Below are 24,370 nucleotides of genomic sequence, written 5' to 3'. Positions count from 1 at the left end.
AGATCAGTGATCTGTTGTTGCATTAACAGTGTTTGCAAGATATGCTATATGGACGATAAATGGAATCTGGCATTGCCATCATCTCCCACCGCTGCACTTCCCCAACTCTCCAATGCTAGGTACACACCATACAATTTTCTGGCAGATTTACCTGCCAGATTAATTATTTCCAACATGTCCAATCTGAATTTCGATCGATTTTCATTTTTCCAATCGATGTTCATAGAAATTAACAAAAATTGGTTTGGTAATTGCTTGCTGTTTCAACAGTTCTCTGATGACAGCACAGCTTGCAAATGTTAGGTTGTAGAAAACTCCACCCACATTATTTAGCCAATCACAAGGCTTCATGCTGCGATGGGTGTACTGTTCCCTATGAGGTTTCCGGGTGGGTCCTTTATTTCCAGCTCATTTTTAGATGTGGGGTGTTGGGGCAGATATAACACAGGGGTTCAGATCTTGTGTGTGCATGCTTTCCCATGGAATGCTTAGGTAGCTAGTACTGTAGAACGTGACTTTACACAACAGAGAGGGTAACTCATGACTGGAGACGAGCCAGGGAGCCATTTATCAAGTTTTGGGAATATTCTAAGCGTGAACCTTCCCAAGGCCTCCTGGATTGCACGCTCTGAGCTGTTAGAACATATTAAAAACACAACAACATCCTAAACATTCACCCATGGTGCTCCCCCAATACTGGAAGGAAAAAACAGAAAGCCAAAACCTGGACAGCAGTGAAGAGAAGGTTTAGCACTTCCTAACAGCTCCCACCCCCACTGTAGATGGGGCAATGCAACTTTTACAACAGCCATAAAACACTTTCCTATCAGTAAATGGCTTCCGAGAAAAAAAAAAAAAAAAAAAAGTCAATATTTCATAGATTTGAGTTCTGGTATACTTCAATGAATGTGTAAGCAGAGACTATAAAAACAGTAAAAATGTAAACACTACACTTAAATATAAAATAAAACTGTGGGATATTTAAAAAAAAGTAGTTTTTAGGAGGATAGATACAATGGTTTATCTCATCAGTTAGTTTTCACCTTGGATGTCCTTTAAAAGCAGTAGGATTAGCCATACTATGCCAGGGGAAAAAACATAAGTAGATAAATACTTGATCTACTTACATAACATGTATTGTACTGTCCGCGTTTTGATTTCAGTGAATATTATATATTAAGTGAAGAGAATTCTGTTCCTGGAACCATGTCTATTGCCCACAGTTTAGGCTCAATCCTGATGTCATTTCTGCCCTTTTTGTCTTTTCTCCTCCAATCGCTGAGTCACCTCAGCCTTGCTTATAAAACACAAGTGAGCAGGGGATCGTGTTTCAGATAAGCAGCTAGGCAGAGAAATAAATGGAAGAGGAGGATTATATTATAGATAAAAACTCCCAGCATTCAATTGTTTGGCACTGACTACTAAAGGGCCAGTGTTCCTAAGGAATGTGAGCGCCAAATCATGACAGCAGAAAAAGTTTTTAAAGTTTTGAATGCAGGATTAGCATCTTTATCACTTAACACACAAACCAGATGCTGTTGAAATTGAATTTTTATGGTGTCACTCCCGCTTTAAGCAGCCCCCCTGGTATAGTATGAAACTCACCCAGCACCAGGTGACATGTGCCCCTAGTAAACCCACCAGCATAAGAGCCCCTAGTACAGTATGGCGCTCACAGCAGCAGCAGGCAGTGTAGTAGACCCCAGGTATGGAAATCACCAAGCAGTGTGTGGTGTGGCAGTCCCCCCAATATTGTGTAGCAGCCCCCCAGTATATGCTACAGAGCTTGCCCAATAACAGCAGCCTCTGGGTGGCCCGGTGTAGTATGGAGCCCCCAGTATATACTACAGAGCTCCCCCAATAACAGCAGCATGTGGGTGGTTCGGTATATGAAGACCCCAGTATATCCTACGGAGCTCGCCCAATAACAGCAGCCTGTGGGTGGCCCAGTATACGTAGATCCCAGTATATACACTACAGAGCTCGCCCAATAACGACAGTCTGTGGGTGGGCTGGTAAAGTATGGAGCTCGCCAGTATATAATATGGTGCCGGCTAGTAGATACATAGCACCCCAGTATATGCTATGAATGCCACCCTATGCTATAGCTCCCAGTATATGGTATGGAGCAAAGTATATTATAAGTCCCCCAGTATATGGTATGGAGCCCTCCAGTAAAGTATAAGCCCTAGTATAGCCCACCAGTATATGAAATGAAGTGCCCCCCCCCCAGTATATGGTATGAAGCCGTATAGTATAAGCCCAACAATAGTATAGACTTCCTAGTACATGGTATATAGCACACCAGTATATGGTATGGAGTCCCCCAGTATAGCATAGGCCACCAAGTCTATGGTATGGAACCCCCAGTATAGTATAGCCCACCAGTATATGGAATTAAGTTCTCCAGTATAGTATAGGCATCCCAATATATGGTATGGAGCCCCAGTATACCCCCAAGCATGGTATAAAGCCCTATTGTATAGTATATGCACCCCCCCCCCCCCCCACATATGGTATAGAGCCTCCAGTATATTATAGTCCACCAGTATATGGTATAAGCCCACCAGTATAGTATAGGCCCATTATATGGTGGTATGGAGACCCCTGTATAGTATAGGCCCCCCAGCAAAGTATAGGCCCCAGTATATGGAATGCAACCCCCTAATATAGCCCCCTGGTATATGGCACGAAGCCCCCAGTATAGGCCCCCTGCCCAATATAGTGTATGGAGCTCACCCAGTAGCAGCAGCCTGGAGTGGCCCAGTATAGTATGGAGCCCCCAGTATATGGTATAGGCCCCGCAGCATAGGGTATGCAGCTCACCCAGCAGCAGCCAGTTAGTGGCCTGGTATACAGTAGTATAGAGCCCCCCTGTATATGGTACAGGCCCCCCAGTATATGCAGCTCACCCAGCAGCAGCAGCCGGGGAGTGGCCCAGTATAAAGTATTTAGCCCCCCAAAATATGGTATGGTGCTCCCTAGTACATAGTATAGCCCCCTTTACAATATATGCAGCTCACCCAGCAGCAGCAGGTGTGTGGTCCGGTGTCCGGTAGTATTTAGCCCCCCAATATAGGGTATATGCAGCTAAACCCAGCATCAGCTGCCTATGAGTGGCCCAGTATAGTATTGCCCCCCCCCCCAATATATGGTATAAGCACCACAGTACACGGTATGCAGCTCACCCAGCAGCAGCAGCCGGTGAGTGACCCGGTATACAGTAGTATTTAGCCCCCCAGTATAGGGTATATGCAGCTAATCCAGCAGCAGTTGCCTATGAGTGGCCCAGTATAGTATGGGGACCCCCAGTATATGGTATAAGCCCCTCAGTACATGGTATGCAGCTCACCCAGCAGCAGCCAGTGAGTGGCCTGGTATACAGTAGTATGGAGTCCCCCAGTATAGTGTATGGGGACCCCAGTATAGTATAGGCTCCCCAGTACATGGTATGTATGCAGCTCACCCAGCAGCAGCTGGTGAGTAGCCCAGAATACCGTAGTATAGGCCCCGCAGTATGAGATATATGCAGGTCACCCAGCCAGAGCTGTCTGAGTGGCTAGGTATACAGTAGTATGGAGCTCCCCCAGTATATGGTACAGGCCCCCAGTATAGTGTATGAAGCGCATCGAGCAGGAGCAGCCTGTGAGTGGCCCAGTATTTCAAGCCCCCCTGTATAGTATAGACCCACAGTATATGGTACAGACCCCCCCCCCCCCCCCCATTATTGGTATATGGAGCTCACCCAGCAGCAGCAGCCTGTTAGTGGCCCAGTATACAGTAATATGGAGCCCCCCAGTATATGGTACAGGTCCCCAGTATAGTGTATGGAGCTCAGCCAGCAGCAGCCTATGAGTGGCCCAGTATAGTATGGGCCCCCCCAGTATATGGTATAAGCCCCTCAGTACATGGTATGCAGCTCACCCAGCAGCAGCAGCCAGCGAGTGGCCCAGTATACAGTAGTATTTAGCCCCCCAGTTTATGGTACAGGCACCTTAGCATATAGTATCGGGCCCCCAGAATATAGTATAGCCCCCCAGTATAGGGTATATGCAGCTAAACGCAGCTGTCTATGAGTGGTCCAATATAGTATGGAGCCCCTCCCCCCAGTATAGTATATGGAGCTCACCCAACAGCCAGTGAGTGGCCCAGCATACAGTAGTATGGAGCCCCCCAGTATAGCGTATGGCGCTCAGCCAGCAGCCGATGTGTGGCCCGGTATACAGTAGAATGGAGCCCCCCAGCATAGTGTATGGAGCTCACCCAACAGCTGTTGAGTGGCCTAGTATATAGAGCCCCCAAGTATAGTGTAGACCCCCAATATATAGTACAGGCCCTCCAGTATAGCAGGGCTGTGGAGTCGGTACAAAAATCTTCCGACTCCAACTCCGTTTATGAAACCACGACTCCAACTCCGGGTACCCAAAATGGCTCAGACTCCTTCACTCTGACTCCTTAGTCCAATACTTAACAGGGCTGTGGATTTTATACAAAAATCACCCAACTCCTCAGTTTATGAAATACACTACTCCAACTCTGACTCCGGGTGCCCAAAATTGCCCCAACTCATCGACTCCACAGCCCTGCAGTATAGTGTATGGAGCTCACTCAATAACAGCAGCCAGTGAGTGGCCCGGTATGGAGCCCCCAGAATATGGTACAGGCCCCCCAAATAGTGTATGGAGCTCACCCAGCAGCAGCCTGTGAGCGGCGTGGTATATAGAGCCCCCCAGTATAGTGTATGGAGCTCACCCAGCAGCAGCCTGTGAGTGGACCGCTATATAGAGCCCCCCAGTACAGTATATGGATCCCCAGTATATAGTGTATGTAGTCCACCCAGCAACAGCAGCCCGTGAGTAGCCCAGTATATAGAGCCCCCCCAATATAGTGTATGGAGCTCACCCAGCAGCAGCCAGTGAGTGGCCCAGTATACAGTAGTATGGAGCCCCCCAGTATACAGTATAGGACCCCCAGTATTGGTTTATGGAGCTCACCCAGCAGCAGCCAGTGAGTGGCCCAGTATATAGAGCCCCCTAGTATTGGTATATGGAGCTCACCCAATAAGAGCAGCCGGTGAGTGGCCCGGTAGACCTGCTTGTCCTTCTGCAGCTGCTTCTCGATCTTCTTGTTGGCCTCCCGCTGCGCCTTCTCCTCATTGCGCTGGTCCTCCGTCTTACTGTTCCCCAGACAGCCCATCCTCCTCCTCCCGGCCTGCACCGAACTCTCCGCCCCGACTCTCCCCGCTCAGCGCCACCCGCGGCCCGGCCTCGCCGCTCAGGAAACCCCGCCGCCGCCGGAGGAGGCAGACACACAAGCAGGCCTCGGCGGACGGGCGGAGATCGTGCGAGAGAAGCGGCGATGTGGCGAGGAAGCCCGCCCCGCTAATGGCCGGCCATAGCTGCGGCTCCCCGCCGGAGGAGAGATGGCTGCTCTCCCGGTCCCTGAAGCTGCAGGAGGGGAGCTGCTCGCACACCGGATCTCGCTCTATTTCTCACGGCTCAGACATGGGGTGGGGCGGAGCGGCGCGGAGCATGCTGGGGAGCGGCCTCACATCATGGCGGGGGGAGGAGGAGGGAGCGGCCAGCGGCGGCCCGGGAGACGCGGGGGAACCAGCCCCTGCCATACACAGGGGGACCATCATACACAAGGGGGACCCCTCATCATACACAGGGGGCCCCCTCATCATACACAGGGGGCCCCAACACCATATACAGGGGATCTCTCATCATACAGGGGGACTCCTCCCATACACGGGGGACCCTTCATCAGAGCACACGGGGGAGCCCTCATTATACAGGGGGGCCCTCATCAGAGCACACAGGTAGGAACCCTCATTATACAGTATTACAAGGTATACAGACCTAAAATGACATCACTCATTATCAGTAGCTGGAACATTCAAGGGCTGAATGCCTCAGCTTTTGGATGCAAAACAAATGATCCAGACTTTAAAAAGAGACTTGAAAACATTGATATTCAAATCCTCCTGGAGACATGGACCCGGGCAGAGGATGAATCTCTTGCACCCATGGGATACAGGGAATTCTCTGTATCTTCACAGAAAAACAAGAACGTTAAACAGGGTCGTCGTTCAGGAGGCATACTAATCTGGTACAAGGAGGAGCTTACAGAGCACATTAAAGCCATCAAACGAGGAGACAGCCACATCTGGATCAAAATAAACAGCTCCATCCTCACCTCTCAGTCTGACATGTACCTGTGTGCAGCATATATCCCCCCAACAGAGTCCCCTTACTACAAACCTGATATTTATGAGGTCCTACAAAGAGAAGCCAGCCACTTCCAGTCTCAGGGCAGAGTACTCATCTATGGAGACCTTAACGCCAGAACAGGCACAGAAAAGGACTATCTGACCTCTGAGGGAAACACATACATACTTGGAGGGGAGAGCTACTACCAGGAACCAATGCAGACAGCAAGAAACAGCTATGACAAGACAGTAAACAAAAGCGGGAAAGCCCTGTTGAACTTGTGTCGGAGCCTCGGCCTATACATAATGAATGGGCGAACCAGGGGTGACTCTCTTGGGAGATTCACTATGAACTCACACGTAGGCAGCAGTGTGGTAGATTATGCTGTCACAGACACAGATCCCATAAACATCAATGCCCTCATAGTCACCCCTGAAACACACCTGTCAGACCACAGCCAAATCCTGCTGTACCTGAAATCCACCGACAAACCAACCACACAGCAGCCTCATCAGACCGGTCTCTACAAGCTGCCACCACCCCTCAAATGGCCCAAACAGTCTGCCACCGAATACACCAACATGACCAAAACTGCCAAAATCCAAGAACTGCTGACAAACTTTTATAACAACCCATATGAACCAAACCAACAAGGTGTCAGCCATGCAGTGAAGGACTTCAGTAACATCCTACATACCATGGCAGTACAAGCAGGCCTCAAGCAGACCAACTTCAAGAGATCCACAAATAAACAGTCCCAAAAATGGTTTGACAGTGAATGCAAGGCTCTACGTAATTCGCTAAGGGCAGCCTCTAACCAAAAACACAGAGACCCCAACAACCGAGACCTAAGGGAAACCCATGACCACCTACAGAGACAATACAAAGACACCCTCAGGCAGAAAAAACAGAGCCACATCTCCCACAAACTCCAACAGCTGGAGGACTCCCTCCAAGACAACTCATTCTGGGAGACCTGGAACCATATCGGTGCAAAGCCTAAAAAAAGCCCTCTTCATATCCAAAATGGCCACATCTGGCTCCACTACTTCAGGAACCTCTACAAAGACATCCCAGAAAATGCCCAAACCCTGGAGCAGAAACAAATAGCCGCAAAACTGAAGGACATGGAGGAGACAATCAAGGACTTTCAAAACCCTCTGGATACACCAATCACGGGGCAGGAAATAAGAGAAAGAACAAAGCTGATAAAATGTAAGAAGGCTAGCGGTACCGATGGCATCCTGCCAGAGATGATCAAATACAGCCCCCCGGACATACATGAGGCACTCGCAAGACTATTCAACCTTATCCTGAGGGCGGGCTCCTTTCCTCAGGCCTGGAGTGAAGGCCTCATAACACCCATCTACAAGAATGGAGACAGATATGATCCAGCAAACTACAGAGGAATCTGTGTCAGCAGCACACTGGGGAAACTGTTTAACAGCATCATCAATAAGAGGATCCTCTCCTTCCTCACACAGCAGGACGTACTCAGCAAAAGCCAAGCCGGGTTCATGCCAAACCACCGCACAACCGACCACATCTACACACTGCACAGCCTCATCAAGACCCATGTCCACAACTCACGTGGCAAAATACACGCTTGCTTTGTTGATTTTAAGAAGGCGTTTGACTCAGTGTGGCACCCAGGCCTTTTCCTAAAACTCCTAGAGAGTGGAATAGGAGGAAAAACCTATGATGTCATCAAGAGTTCATATACTGGGAACCAATGCAGTGTGAAAGTAGATGGGAAGAGAAGTGCGTTCTTCAAGCAGGGTCGAGGAGTCAGGCAGGGCTGCAGTCTGAGCCCAACACTCTTTAACATATACATTAACCAACTGGCTGTAGCCCTGGAATCCTTCCCAGCTCCAGGCCTCCTCCTGCATGACCGTGAGGTGAAGTTCCTGCTGTATGCAGATGACCTTGTGCTGCTCTCCCCAACAGAGAAAGGACTACAGGACAGCCTGTCAGTATTGGAGACTTTCTGTACCACATGGGCACTGCCCATCAACCCAAAGAAGACAAAAGTGATGGTGTTCCAGAGGAAGAATGGAAATAAAACCCCTACCTCCTCATTTATATTAAATGGCTCCCCACTGGTGTCCACTAACAGCTACACCTACCTGGGGCTGGAGATCAACCAATCAGGAAGCTTTAAACCAGCAGTACAGGCCCTGAAAGACAAAGCCCGCAGAACATTTTATGCCATCAGAAGACAGCTTTACCACCTAAAACCACCAGTGAGAGTGTGGGCAAAGATATTCGACAGCATCATCACCCCAATCCTGCTCTATAGCAGTGAGGTATGGGGCCCGGTCACCTACCCTGACCAATCAAAATGGGACTCCAGCCCAACAGAAATCTTCCATCTAGAGTTCTGCAAGTATCTCCTCCAAGTCCATCGAAGCACTTCAAACTCAGCTTGCCGGGCAGAGCTAGGCAGGTTCCCACTATGGCTTACTATCCAGCAGAGGGCACTCTCATACTGGGCGCATATACAGAGCAGCAACCCCAGCACTTACCACCATAAAGCCTCACTGAGCCAGGGGGGCGAGGCCATACCACGCGCTCTCAAGCAAAGCACCAGCAGCCAGCCCAGCCAAGGCCACCAACACAGGCTGACAAAAGCCCAAATAAAACAGACTATAGAAAGCTGCAAGGAACGATACATAGAGGAATGGAGAAGTGACATAAAGAATTCCAAGAAACTCGCTGTCTATCAATCACTACAGAGGGAGTACACAATGGCTCCATATCTGGGGAGGCTACATCACCACAAAGACAGACAGGTCTTGAGTTTGTACCGTCTGAGTGCCCACAGCCTGGAGATAGAGACAGGGCGGCACAGACAGACATGGAAGCCCCGGGAGGAGAGACTGTGCAGACAATGCGACCAGGAGGTCTTGGAGGATGAGGCCCACTTCCTGCTACACTGCAGCAAATACGCACCTGTGAGGACCGCCCACTTCCAGAGACTCTCCGCCCACATCCAGGATTTTACCTCCACAGATGAGGAGCGGAAACTCTACATCCTACTGGGGGAGGAGGAAACAACCGTGCAAATAGCTGCCCGATATGTCACAGCCTGCCACCAACTGAGAGGAACATGATACCACATGGACTGTATTCCCCCCCAATACCCCCCTATGGACTGTATATCCCAGTCCCCCATGCTGCCCCTTACATCATCCACACACCTATGGACTATATACCCCAACTCCCTATATCCTTCCCTATTCCCACAACCCCCCCCCCCCCCCCCATGTTAATGTTTTGTCTTGTTTTGCTTTGGCAATGCTAAATGTATTTGGTCCTGCCAATAAAGCTTTTTTGGATTTGGATTTGGATTTGGATACAGGGGGACCGCAACACCATACAGGAGGACCCCTCATCATATATAGGGGGACGCCTCATTATACACAGATAAACCCCAACACTATACATGGGGGGACCATCCATATCATACACAGGGGGACTCCAACACCATACATGGGGGACCCCTCATCATAACACAGGGGGGACTCACACGGGACCCCAACACCATACAGGGGGACCCCTCATACATGGGTGAACCATCCATACCATACACACAGGGGACCCCATCATACATGGGAGGGACCCCACATCATACAACACACACACACACACACACACGGGAGAACCATCCATATCATACACGGGGGACCCCTCATCATACACAAAGGGGACCCCAACACCATACAGGAGCACCCCTTAACAGAGCAAACGGGGGAGGGGACCAACTCATACCATACACAGAAGAACCCTAGCACTACATAGGGTGGACCCCTATATAGGGGGGACCCTCATCACAACAGACACAGGGTGGCCCAAGCACAGGGGAACCCCAACACTAAACATGAGGACCTCATCATAACACACGGGGGGGCTCATTATACGCAAGGGGACCCCCATATATACCGAGGAGAGAGCAGAAGCAGCTCCAAGATACAGGGGGGGGGGTGCTCACTATAATTAGAGGGACTCCTATATATACTGGGAGTAGCAGCAGCCCCGAGACATGGGGACCCCACTATACACCCAGCACTGGGGACCCCTCACTTTACACAGGAGGACCCAATATATACTGAGGAGGGAGCAGCAGCCTCAAGATCCAGGGGGACCCCTCCCCACTATGCACCCAGACACAGGAGGACAGCTATATAAAATGGAGAGGAGGAATCGGCCAGCAGCCAGAGATACAGGTGGACTCCCTCCCCACTATATACACAGGTAGTGGTGTATGGGTGGTCCCCAGACTCAATGTACATTGAGGTGTCTTTCTTCTTAGTGTATATGTAGGAGGTCCCCTACTGCAGACCTCTAACCCCCAATATTCCCCAATCCTCACATGATGAGGCTAAGAGAAGTGGGAAGGAGGGAAGAGAGGTGGCCAGCAGCAGGTCCTCTTCAAACACCCAAGTACTGACTTATACCTAATGCCCATCCCTGGGACCCCTGCCATACACCAAGACCCAGCAAACAATGCCATGCCTAATATATGTACGGAACACCAGAGACTGCAGACCCCTAACCCCCAATATACCCCAATCCTCATACGATGAGGTAGAGAGGACGGATGTGAGCCATCATCAGGGGCCCTCTACAAACTAGAGCACCAAACTGAGGAAACCCGAATTTATGCCGGTCACCTGACATTGACATTACTTATATGTACATACTTAGCACTAGGCACCCCCACTATACACTGGAGATCCTAGACATCACACTGGGGATCCTAGACATCACAACCAGCTGTATATACTGATATCTGTGGACCCACAGTATACATAGAGACCCACACACAGTCCTCCAGGGGGCCACAGACGTACAGATGCGTAGCCAGCCTCTAGACTAGTTCCTCGTTCTGTTGCTACGTGAGGTAGAGAAGGGTAGACACATGAGGAGCGTCATTTGGCCGAAGGGGAGTGTGTGGAGAAAAATGCCCTCCAGTGCTCAGCTGAGTCAATCCACCAGGCCAGTTACTTGCCGATGCACCGCAGGGAATGAAGGGAAGGGGGTGCTGTATGTATACACACTAGATTTTCAGAGGCGGTCCTTATCAGCTGCCTTCACCGAGTTTAACCTAGCATACCTACGTCAGTTTTATTGGAAGCGTTCGAATCTTTAAGTTTCTTCATCAGGCATGATTCAGAACTGGATCAGAACCGTACAGAACCCATTCAAGTTTTGTAACATGCCTGAAAAAGGAACCTTAAGTTCTGAAAGCTTGCCAGTCAGTCTTTACAGGTGTTACCTGAAGCTGCTGCTATTTAGACAAATAGGCCTGGTGCACACCAGAGGAGTTTTTCTGAGCGTTTTGAGTTTTTGAAACCTGCTAATGTTATCCTATGTGTCTATGCACACTGGAGCGATGAGGTTTTGTTAAAAAAAAACCCATAGCATTACATTGGGAAGAGCTTTTGAAACTTCTAGCGTTTGGGGAACTTTTCTGGTGTGTCTCAGCCCATAGTATGTTCTCAGCTCCTCTCCACAACCCTTGCCGGACCGCGCCTGCCCTGTAAAGCCAGCTTCCTGTAAGCAGGACTTGTGGCCAGGTCTAGTATATCTTTAGCCAGGTGAACATGGTGGGCGTGCAGTTTGGAAAGCAGAACAGAATGAAGCAGTGTATTCCTTTGAGGTGTCACATCAACAAGCTTATCAAGAAGTTAACTTAAGAACTCAAATCTCTGCTATGAAATCGTCCTATTTTCACCTAAAGAACATCGCAAAAATCAAGCACCTCATCCATCCCCCCAAGAAAATCTGCCAACCTTAGTCCATACTTTACATCCCGACTGGACTACTGTAGTGCTCTCTACACCGGCCTTCCAAACAAGGACTTGTACCGCCTACAGCTGATACAGAATACTGCTGCCAGACTTAACCGACCAACCAACCCCGTCACTGCCACATAACATCAGTCCTGGCTACCCATAGAATGGAAGACCCTATTCAAGATTGGCCTACTGACATTTAAATCACTACATAATCTGGGCCCTGGATACATGTAAGAAATGTTACAGCTGCGTAGCAATTTCCACAATCTCAGATCCACAGGCTCCAATAATCTTGTCATACCTAGAGTCCATCTGGAAACTTGTGGTCCCAGAACCTTTTGTCTTGCTGCTTTTACATTATGGAACTCCTTACTTTAGCAGATCAGGACAGCTCCATCTCTGGACGTGTTTAAATCCAGACTGAAAAACCACCTGTTCAGTTTGGCATATAATTTTATTCTCCGTGTGAATACGTCATCGTACTACCGACTACTGAATCTGAGAGAGCCTAAGCGCTTTGAGCCGTATGGGAGAAAAGCACTATAGAAATGTTATTGTTAATAGTAGCGTTGTGTGAGTTCCCGTGATGGCATTATTTAGTCAACAGATAGATGAGACCCCAGAGGGCCTGGCAGGTGCATTGTGAACCCAGCAGAGGCAGTATGTAACCAGGTGTGGCCCACAGGACAGGTTTCTGGGGAATACCTCCAGTAGGCCTCTCACAGCCGCTGCTATCTCTCCTACAGCTCATCTGGGAGGAACCAGGCTTGTAAACAATAATTGATAAAACGTGAACTGTCCCGGCGGATGGCAGCTTGTTTGACTAAAATCTCATTTACTGAATTTCCGAGCGCTCCCCTGGGTCAGAAAATGAGAGGCTCACCCCAGGGGCACCACATGCCTTTTCTGGAGCACCTGATTCAGAGGAGACTGCAATTACAGCAAGCCGTAGCCACAACAGAGGACAACACCGCAGATCACTGCTCTTCACCTATCCTAGAACGACTATAGTATGTTATTGTAACAATTGGTGTCAGCACGCAGAGAGAATCTGATTATTGGTGATCTGCAGTATCACCAAGAATACAGATATATACCTGATTATTGATGATCTGCAGAATCACCGATAATACAGATATATTGCTAACCTCTGGACACCTGAGGTGTGTGAGTGTTTGGTGTAACAGTAGAAATTGGACCACCGGGGTAGCAGGTGGTCCAGTAAGTAGAGACAGACTCTACTGCAGTTAAGGACTCCAGGAGAAGGAGACTCTGACTGGTTTAGCAGCAGTGCCCCCTCTGAGAAGCAGAGGGCCCCTGCAGGGAGGCTGAGCACCCAAGGGGTGGGTGACAGCCAGAAAGGTCAGGCAGGCAGGGTCGGCAACACACTGACAGATAAAGTACAAAAACGGTAAGCTGCTTCGGTATCCAAGGCAAGCAGGGTTTGGCAACGGAATATCAGATGTGCAAGGTACCGAATCAGAGATCAGAGGAGTGGTCAGGAAAGCAATACGTCATAACAGATATCAAACAATGCCTAGTCTGGGTGCGAGGTCCGTGGTCTCTACACCCTGGAACTAGTTTGAAGTATAACAGGATGATAACACAAGTTCCCTAGTCTGGGTGTGAGGTCCTTGGTCTCTACACCCTGGAACTGGTCTAAGGAATAACACAGATGATACACAGTATTCCTAGTCTGGGGTGTGAGGTCCGTGGTCTCTACACCCTGGAACTGGTCTAAGGAATAACAGATGATACCCAGTATTCCTAGTCTGGGGTGTGAGGTCCGTGGTCTCTACACCCTGGAACTGGTCTAATGCATAACACAGATGATACACAGTATTCCTAGTCTGGGGTGTGAGGTCCGTGGTCTCTACACCCTGGAACTGGTCTAATGAATAACACAGATAATACACAGTAAACTGGCTAAGTGTGGATTCCCAGGTCCTCCTGGTTCCACCACACTGAAAGATCTGACTAGGTCTGAGTGCTAACACATAGGTATTCGCAACGCCAGACAACCAGCAACTGAACAGCAAGAGATATATATAGTGGAGCGCTCTCCAGCGCCACCCAGCTCCCATCAACCACTGAGCTGGGATCAGCTGACCACCTCGCTCAGCTGACCCTTCTCCTATTGGTATAAAGAGCCTGTCTTGCGGCACGCGCAGCTCTCCATCTGTGTGCACCACTGGGTCCAGCCAAACCAGACGCATGTTGCTGCGGGGAAACCGCCGCTCTGTGCGCGGACACCGCCGCCTCACTGTCAGAAGGCGCAGCGGTTTCTCCGCAATCCGTCACAGTACACACCCACCCTCCCCCCGAGGAGTGGACTCCGGACACTTTTTACCAGGTTTCCCAGGATGTAAGTCATGGAACTCTTTCTTTAATTCTTCCGCATGCATGCAGCAATCTGGCACCCAAGATCTCTCCTCTATGCCATATCCCTTCCAGTGGACCAGATACTGCACAGAATTCTGCACCAGGCGAGAATCCAGAATCTTTTCAATCTCATACTCTGGTTGGTCATCCACCAAAACAGGGGGGGGGGGGGGGGGAGGGGAGAGGAGTCCAGCTGTACTGCTGGCTTCAACAGGGATACATGGAATGATCTCACACCTTTCATGCTGGGTGGGAGATCAACGTGATTTTATTGATTTTCATGGCCACTGGAAAAGGTCCTATAAACTTCGGGCCCAGCTTGGGTGACAATTGCTTTAAGGCCAAGTGACGAGTGGACACCCACACCAAATCTCCTGGGGAGAATCTCCACTCTACTGACCGATGTTTATCGGCCTGCTTCTTCTGGGTTTGGAAAGCTTTCCCTAAGTTCCTCTTAACCATTCCCCAAATTTCTTTCAGAGCCCTTTGCCAGACCTCCAGAGCTGGGAAAGGAGTAGACGCGACCGGCAAAGGAGTAAACTTAGGTGACCTCCCTGACACCACCTGGAATGGAGAGAACCCAGAAGAAGAGCTCTTCAGGTTGTTGTGCGTAAACTCTGCGAATGGCAAAAACTTTACCCAATCAGTTTGCGCATCAGCAACATAACACCTGAGGAATTGTTCCAGCGATTGGTTAACTCTCTCGGTCTGACCGTTGGTCTGTGGGTGATAGCCTGATGAGAATGCGAGTTCCATGTCCAATTGATGGCAAAAGGCCCTCCAAAATTTTGAAACAAATTGGACTCCCTGATCTGACACTACATTTTCCGGAATGCCATGCAGCCGGAAGATGTGCAGGATGAAGAGATCAGCCAATTCCTGGGCAGAGGGGAGTCCTTTCAGAGGGACAAAGTGTGCCATCTTACTGAAACGGTCCACTACCACCCAAATGACTGACTTGCCTTAAGACCGAGGGAGTTCACCCACAAAATCCATGGAAATATGAGTCCAGGGTTCATTGGGAACTGGCAAGGACTGTAAAGTGCCAACGGGGGCCTGACGAGAGGGTTTGCTCCTTGCACATACTGCACACTCTCTAACAAATTCCTTGCAATCTGTAAGCAAAGTAGGCCACCAGGCACATCTACCTACTAGATCCTGGGTTCTGGTGGCTTCAGGATGACCAGCATTCTTGTGAGAATGAAAGAATTGCAGGATTTGTGAGCGGAAAGGCAGTGGCACAAACATGACCCCCTCAGGTTTTCCCTCTGGAACATCCTCTTGGTAGGGACTCAACGTGGCTATCCAATCTGTTCATGTCTCAGTGGCTGCCAGAACTACCTTTGGGGGTAGGATGGTTTCAGGGGCTGCAGACTGCACTGACTCGGGCTCAAAACACCTGGAAAGAGCATCGGCTTTAACATTCTTGCTTCCGAAAGTATACGTGATTACAAATCTGAATCTGGCAAAAAACAGGGACCATCGGGCCTGGCGAGGACTAAGTCTCTTAGCCCCCTCAATATACTCCAAATTCTTGTGATCTGTATAAACTGTGATAATATGTTTTGCACCCTCTAACCAGTGTCGCCATTCCTCAAACACTAATTTGATGGCCAGGAGCTCCAGGTTGCCAATGTCATAGTTTTTCTCAGCGGGCGAAAATCTGCAAGAAAAGTAGGCACATGGGTGTAACTTGCCTTGCAAACCTGACCTCTGAGACAACACAGCTCCCACTACCACCTCTGAGGCATCAACCTCTACAATGAAGGGAAAGGCGACATCAACGTGCCTCAGTATCGGGGCAGAACAAAACAGTTTCTTTAAAGTCGAAAAGGCCACATGAGCTTCTGGTGACCAGTGGTGAGTGTCAGCCCCTTTCCTGGTGAGACTGGTGAGAGGGGAAATGATGGTAGAGTACCCCTTAATGAACCTTCTGTAGTAATTAGCAAACCCCAGGAATCTCTGAAGTGCCTTCAGCCCCACAGGCTGAGGCCACTCCAGAACAGCAGAAACTTTCCCTGGGTCCATCGAGAGACCAGAAGTGGAGATAATGTACCCCAAGAAGGCTACTGACTCTACCTCGAAGAAGCATTTCCCCATTTTGGCATAAAGTCGATTCTGTCTTAACTTTTTCAACACCCATCTGACATGCTGGCGATGTTCCGAGAGACTGGACAAAAAGATCAGTATATCGTCCAAGTAAACCAGAACAAACTTTCCCAACACCTCCCTGAACACCTCATTGATTAACTCCTGGAAGACGGTCGGTGCGTTGCACAACCCGAAGGGTATCACCAAGTACTCGTAATGCCCGTCGGGCGTGTTGAAGGCTGTCTTCCATTCGTCACCATCTCTGATACGGACTAGATTGTATGCACCCCTGAGATCTAGCTTGGAAAAAATCTTGGCATTGGTCACCAGCGTGAACAAATCGTCAATCAATGGCAAAGGGTAGCGTTTTTTCACTGTGATCTTATTCAGGCCTCGATAATCAATACAAGGACGGAGGCCTCCGTCTTTTTTCTTTACAAAAAAGAAACCTGCCCCTTCTGGTGAGCGAGAGGGACGGATGAACCCTTTCCCCAAGTTTTCCCTGATGTATTTCTGCATAGCTAGTTTCTCTGGCCCAGATAGGTTATAAAGATGACCCCTGGGCGGCATACAACCAGATCTCAGATCAATGGGACAATCGAAGGTACGGTGGGGGGGAAGCTTGTCCGCTGACTTAGGACAGAAGACGTCGGCAAATTCTGCGTATTGTTTTGGTACACCTTCAACCTGAATGAAATATAGCTGACCTGAAACCCAGTCGATCTGAGGCGAGTGAATTTGTAACCAGGGCATGCCAAGAATGATGGTAGAGGTTGCCATATGCAGAACCAGAAATTGCAGACTTTCCCCATGTAAACCCCCCACTGTGAGTTGCAAATTAGGAGTACGAGATAAAGGGTGCCTACTCTGCAGAGGAGAGTCATCCACAGCAGTGACCCGGATCGGTTGATCCAAAGGGAGCATGGGTATTCCCAATTTTTTAGCAAAATCGTAATCAATAAAATTAGCCGCTGAACTGGAATCAATGAAATCTTAAGTGGAAACAGTCTGACCCTCTCATGTGACAGAACATGGAAGTAGCAGACGATTGTCATGTAGAGGTAAAGACTGCACGCCTAGAGTATTACCTCTGACTACTCCTAGGCGGCAGCGTTTCCCGACTTCTTGGGACAATTCTGCACTCTATGACCCTCCTCTGCACAGTACAAACAGAGCTGCTCCGTCTTCCTGCGATTCCGCTCTGCCCGCGTTAATTTGGACTGACCAATTTGCATTGGCTCAGGTGGCGGTGAGGCCGGTGGAGAAGTGGTATAGGAGACATATCTGACTCGGTCCCTACCACGGGTTTGTCTTTGATGTCGTAACCTACGATCAACCCGTACTGCCAAAGAGATTGCTTCCTCAATGGTTTTAGGTTCAGTATATCCCAACATCAAACCAGAGACTACGTCTGATAACCCCGATAGGAAACAATCTAGCAATGCAAAAGCCCCCCACCTGGCCGATACCGTCCACTTCCTAAACTCCACTGCATAAACCTCCACAGGATCCTTGCCCTGGCGCAAGGTTTTCAACTTCCGCTCTGCGGTAGAGGAAATGTCTGGATCATCATAGATTATGGCCATGGACTTTAAAAAACTCCTCAACCGACCTAAGTGCTTCATGCCCTGACTCTAAGTTATACGCCCAGGTTTGAGCATCTCCCGAGAGTAAGGTTTTAATAAAGACAATTCTCTGTGCCTCTGTTCCTGACAGGTTAGGCCTCAGTTCAAAATACGACATCACACGATTCTTAAAATTCTGAAAATCAGATCTATGGCCAGAAAACTTTTTTGGTACAGACATTCTCAAGTCTGTTACCGGAGGGGATCGCACTGAATTTACAGTCGTCTGAAGGACTTGTAGTGACCCAGATATAGCAGAGATCTGGGCCTGCTGGCCGTCCATCACTCTGATGAGATTTTCCACCGAGGTGGTGAGTGTGTCAAGACGACTGCTAAGTGCGTCCATATTGGTTTGGTCTGGCATTCTGTAACGATTGGTGTCAGCACGCAGAGAGAATATGATTATTGGTGATCTGCAGTATCACCAAGAATACAGATATATACCTGATTATTGATGATCTGCAGAATCACCGATAATACAGATATATTGCTAACCTCTGGACACCTGAGGTGCGTGAGTGTTTGGTGTAACAGTAGAAATTGGACCACCGGGGTAGCAGGTGGTCCAATAAGTAGAGACAGACTCTACTGCAGTCAAGGACTCCAGGAGAAGGAGACTCTGACTGGTTTAGCAGCAGTGCCCCCTCTGAGAAGCAGAGGGCCCCTGCAGGGAGGCTGAGCACCCAAGGGGTGGGTGACAGCCAGAAAGGTCGGGCAGGCCGGGTCGGCAACACACTGACAGATAAAGTACAAAAACGGTAAGCTGATTCGGTATCCAAGGCAAGCAGGGTTTGGCAACGGAATATCAGAAGTGCAAGGTACCGAATCAGAGATCAGAGGAGTGGTCAGGAAAGCAATACGTCATAACAGATATCAAACAATGCCTAGTCTGGGTGCGAGGTCTGTGGTCTCTACACCCTAGAACTAGTCTGAAGTATAACAGGATGATAACACAAGTTCCCTAGTCTGGGTGTGAGGTCCTTGGTCTCTACACCCTGGAACTGGTTTAAGGAATAACACAGATGAAACACAGTATTCCTAGTCTGGGGTGTGAGGTCCGTGGTCTCTACACCCTGGAACTGGTCTAAGGAACAACACAGATGATACACAGTATTCCTAGTCTGGGGTGTGAGGTCCGTGGTCTCTACACCCTGGAACTGGTCTAATGCATAACACAGATGATACACAGTATTCCTAGTCTGGGGTGTGAGGTCCGTGGTCTCTACACCCTGGAACTGGTCTAAGTAATAACACAGATGATACACAGTATTCCTAGTCTGGGGTGTGAGGTCCGTGGTCTCTACACCCTGGAACTGGTCTAACGAATAACACAGATAATACACAGTAAAATGGCTAAGTGTGGATTCCCAGGTCCTCCTGGTTCCACCACACTGAAAGATCTGACTAGGTCTGAGTGCTAACACATAGGTATTCACAACGCCAGACAACCAGCAACTGAACAGCAAGAGATATATATAGTGGAGCGCTCTCCAGCGCCACTCAGCTCCCATCAACCACTGAGCTGGGATCAGCTGACCACCTCGCTCAGCTGACCCTTCTCCTATTGGTATAAAGAGCCTGTCTTGCGGCGCGCGCGTAGCTCTCCATCTGTGTGCACTACTGGGTCCAGCCAAACCAGACGCATGTTGCTGCGGGGAAACCGCCGCTCTGTGCGCGGACACCGCCGCCTCACTGTCAGAAGGCGCAGCGGTTTCTCCGCAATCCGTCACAGTTATATACCTAGCACGACTATAGTATGTTATATACCTAGCACGACTATAGTATGCTATATACCTAGCATGACAATAGTATGTTATACACCTATCACGACTATACCTAGCACGACTATAGTATGTTATATACCTAGCACGACTATAGTATGTTATATACCTAGCACGACTATTATAGTATTTTATATATCTAGCACGACTATAGTATGTTATATACCTAGCACAACTATTATAGTATTTTATATATCTAGCACGACTATAGTATGTTATTTACCTAGCACGACTATAGTATGTTATACACCTAGCACGACTATACCTAGCACGACTATAGTATGTTATATACCTTTTTTGTTTTTTACCTTTTTGGTTATGTACTATAATTCAACATGTGTTCATTCATAGTTTGGATGCCTTCAGTTTAAACCTACAATGGTCATAGTCATGAAAATAAAGAAAACTCTTTCAATGAGAAGGTGTGTCCAAACCTAACCTCCCTGGCGGTAAGCCCGCACAGTGTTGGGCTAGCCACCGCAGGGGATCACATGGCCCCGGGAGGATTTTTTAAATAAAAAAGTGTATTATATGGTTAAGCTAGCACTTCGCTAGCTAACCATGTGCCCAAAGTCCCTCCGGTCCCCACCGATCGCCACCGGTATACGTACCCCCCAGGGATCCCACGGTTCGCTATGGGGAGGATCGGGACTGCGCATGACGTCATGTCCGATTGTTGCCATAGCGACACTGAAGCTCATTGGTGAAGCTATGGGGGGGGCGGTGTCAGAGAGGTGCTGGGGGACTTGGGACACATAGTTAGCTAGCCTAGTGCCAGCTAACAAATAGAAAACATTTTTTATTAAAAAAAAATCCCTCCCGTGGACGCAGCCACTGCATCTGCGTACTGCCAAGGAGGCTAAAGTTTTATACATACCTGTGCTCCAGCCCCCTTCAGGCTAATCAGTCCCTCGCTGTCCTCCTCCGCCACCTGGATCTTCTGCTATGGGCCCAGGTACTTGAGCCAGTCTGGCGTAGTGCGCATGCACACACTCCGCCGCCGGAGCTGCAGAATGCTCCTGGCTGTAGGAGCGGCACGCGGCCGGATTGCGCTGACTGGCTGAATTACCGGACTCGTAGTAGAAGGTCCAGGTGGTGGAGGGGGACAGCGAGGAACTGATTGGCCTGAAGGGGGCTGGAGGAAGCCCCAGGTATGTATAAAACTTTACTTTTCATCCGTCTCAGGTACCCTTTAATTCGTAGTCACCAAACCAAATTTTAACAACATATTAAATGATTTGATTTCATGAGCAAAGAGAGTGCATACATTTGAATAAATCAGCATCAACGCAGAATGATTTCCATCTCTTTGACCATCTATATTAGTGACATGGCTACACATCAGGCTTTATTCTTACAGCATAGATGTTATTTATTATATATAAAAGATTCCTGTGTACACATCATATATACAGTCACAATCAGATGTGTATTTCTGACTTAAAATGAAAATACGGGGACTGCTTTATTGAAGCAGCACAAGTAACTAATTTTGATTGGTTTATTTCATTTTTGTGTACTAAGCGCAGCTATTACTGTATATATAAATTATTTATGATGACTATTATCTGAGAAATAGAACATTTTATCATATTTTCTATTTTAATTACAGTTTAAATTCATTAGGAGTCGGAGTCAGTGCATTTTTTCCCAACTCTGACTCCAGGCACCCAAAAACTGCTCCGACTCCACGGTCCCGATTAGGGATGTGGCTTAATTTTCCCTACTTCTTATCTCAAAATAGTTGGGGGTATGCTATACTGTACTATGATTACTGTGTGCCAGGGGCGTAACTAGACTTAATAGGACCCCCCTGCAAAAATGATATCATGGGGCCCCCTTGGTCCCTGAACCCCATGAGGGTCATGTGACTGGGAGCTAGCGAATGGCAGCAGAGAGTTTTATGCTGTGATGCAGCGTCTGGAAGTAGGAAAAAATTACACACGCTCCCCACTGCTCACTACTCTGCATGGCGGGAGGAGGTGGCAGGGATGGTTTTTGTGAGCAAAAGGGGAGGTTTTTTTGCTAATTGGCTGCACTTGCATTTGGGGAGAGGGAGGAGGAGGGACCCCCAAAGCCTCTGGGCCCCCCTGCAATGGCAGAGGTCGCAAGGGTGATTGTTATGCCAATGCTGTGTGCTATAGCACAGTATAACAGTAGATAGTCACACACCCGGAGACATTGTCTGACCTTGTCTAAGTAAAGGTGGCCCATACATTGGCAGATGACAATGTAATGCTTCTTTAGTTACCAATACTTATCAACAGCAGTTTCCCTTTTTCCATATGGGCATCGACCCCTAATATCAACAAGAGATCAAGCAGTAAGGGGGCACTCCGCAGTAAATACGGCATACAAGGATGTCGCCAGAAAGAATGATGCAAACACTCCACTTGTCACATCCTGTGTTACGTGGAGATTGGCACCAGTACACTCCCAGCCTCACCTTTACAAAGCAGCCATGGCTAAAGTGGGCATACACCAAGCCCTGGCATGTAATGCCATCACATCTAGATCTGGTCTGAAGAAACAGCCACACTGTGATCTGACCCAATCTTCTCTCTGAGGAATCCCCACAATCTTCCAAAACCAACATTAATGCACCATTTCACAAAAACTTAATTCCAGAAAAACTGTTTCTCCTGATCCCGACTGAGAAAATGGCTGATGAATCAAGAAAATCGATCATTTATAATTCTCTCAGACATAAGATCGGGAAAAATCCCAATTTGGATCTATCATCAGACCAGACTGGAAATAGAGGTGGCATTTACAATGATCACACAAGGAACGCTCTGCACCGCAACATGGAAGCAGGCTTTACTTGTGCATCCCAAGGAGTCATCCATGCCAGACTGTGAAAAGGGAAGAAGGAACAATAGAGAAGAAAGTAAAACCGCATATAACACAAAATATGCACTTCAGAGTAAGACGCTTTCTTTCCTGTTGCCAGGGCAGGTGCCACAGCATAGTGGTAAAGTAACTGCCTTTGATACAGGCGGCTGTGAGTTCAACTCTGGGGCTTCCTAATTTAATCATTTGCATATCTCTTTATAATGGCCTCTATATTCTCTCCTGTACATCCTCTCACTAGTTTCCAGATACCAACCCAATCGCAATCTCAGATCTGCACAGGAGCTTCTATTGTCCTCCTCTAGAATCACCTACTCACATTCACGTATACAAGATTTCACACATGCTTCACCCCTCCTCTGGAATGCCCTCAGTCACATCCATCACTCTCCAACTTTTGATACCTTTTAACGTGCCCTCAAAACTCACTTTTTCAGTTAAGCGTATGCTCTACCACAGTCCACGTCCCCTTTGACCTATGGCCAAGTTGCACACCTACTAGATATCATAAAACACGCTGCCTGTAGGTATGAATATTGTATACAACCCCACCTCTTGTTTCCCCCCTATTCCTTTAGATTGTAAGCTTGCAAGGGCAGGGCTCTCTCACCCTTTTTTTGTCTTTGAATCTTCTACACATTTTATTTATGTTACTTTTGTCTCTGCTCTAACAAATTCTGTATTTTGTAACAATTCTGTATTTTGTATGTCAGTCAGTAGAAAGAAGCAGGAGGCGGCACTAGTTGCTGAATGGCACCTTTGCGGGGGTCAGTGGTCAAGGCTAGTATGTGCCTCCGGCAAATAGGGCATATATCCAAGACAGTAGAAAAGTAGATCCGGGCACCAATACAATGCGAATTCCACTTTTATTTCATCCCACACACAGACAGATACAAGAGCATGGGGCTGGTCTTTTTTTTGTATATTGGTGTATACCATTGTCTGTAGTATTATGTGCCCCATGTCCGTTTCTTACTTTGTACAGCGCCATAGAATATGTTGGCACTTTATAAATTATTAATAATAATAATAGTGTACTTTTTTAACATTTGTGAGCCTTTCCCGTTAACAGTGCGGCATATCGTTTACATGTACGTTTTCCTCCGTCAATCATCTGACGTATGAAACAGCAACTGCTTGAGAAAGAAAACTCTGTTCGTTCACGAAATGTGCCAGTGAATCTGTTGTTGTTGTTTTCTATATGTATCGTTTTTGTTAGCTATAACGGAGGCTCGTGGAGAAACTGTGATCAGGCAATAGATTTGCAAGGATCTGATTTGCTGGTCGCAAACATGTGTTTTTCAAACCTGTCAGCTGATCAGACTGATCACATGCCCCTCCTTCATTTCTAGCCAGCAAATTGTGAGACTCAAGATGGTCGAGTCTCTGGAGGTTTGTTTGGGACTTGCTGACCTCAATAATGGCCCTATTACCCTAATCATGCTTTCTGTAGGCTTCTATAGATGGATATATATGAACTATGCAGGGAAGATATGTTCCTCTATTTCCATACTGAGCACCGAGCTTATGTATATATTGTATAGGTACTTCTAGCCCTGCCTGCCATTCTGAATGATGATATGTCTCTGGCCGATTATGACCATAGGGGATTCTTGGCCAGTAAG

General features: G+C 48.2%; 1 protein-coding gene across 6 annotated transcripts in view; it reads right to left on the bottom strand.

Moving 5' to 3' along the window:
- Positions 1 to 24,370, bottom strand: part of GNAS (GNAS complex locus) — a 387,899-nt gene that overhangs the window by 112,460 nt on the left and 251,069 nt on the right. Inside the window, exon 1 of one of the 6 annotated variants that reach the window (XM_068263840.1) lies at positions 5,058 to 5,509. The exons of the other annotated variants lie outside the window; for them this stretch is intronic. Within the exon in view, the coding sequence (XP_068119941.1) occupies positions 5,058 to 5,196 (139 nt within the window). The 5' untranslated portion in view covers positions 5,197 to 5,509. Of the gene's footprint in view, positions 1 to 5,057; positions 5,510 to 24,370 lie in introns of those variants that run through there. 6 annotated transcript variants of the gene reach the window in all.

Source organism: Hyperolius riggenbachi, chromosome 12 (assembly GCF_040937935.1).
Source record: "Hyperolius riggenbachi isolate aHypRig1 chromosome 12, aHypRig1.pri, whole genome shotgun sequence".
Lineage (NCBI taxonomy): Eukaryota > Metazoa > Chordata > Amphibia > Anura > Hyperoliidae > Hyperolius > Hyperolius riggenbachi.
The sequence above is the reverse complement of the archived record's forward strand: the minus strand, read 5'-3'. Positions and strand labels throughout refer to the sequence as shown.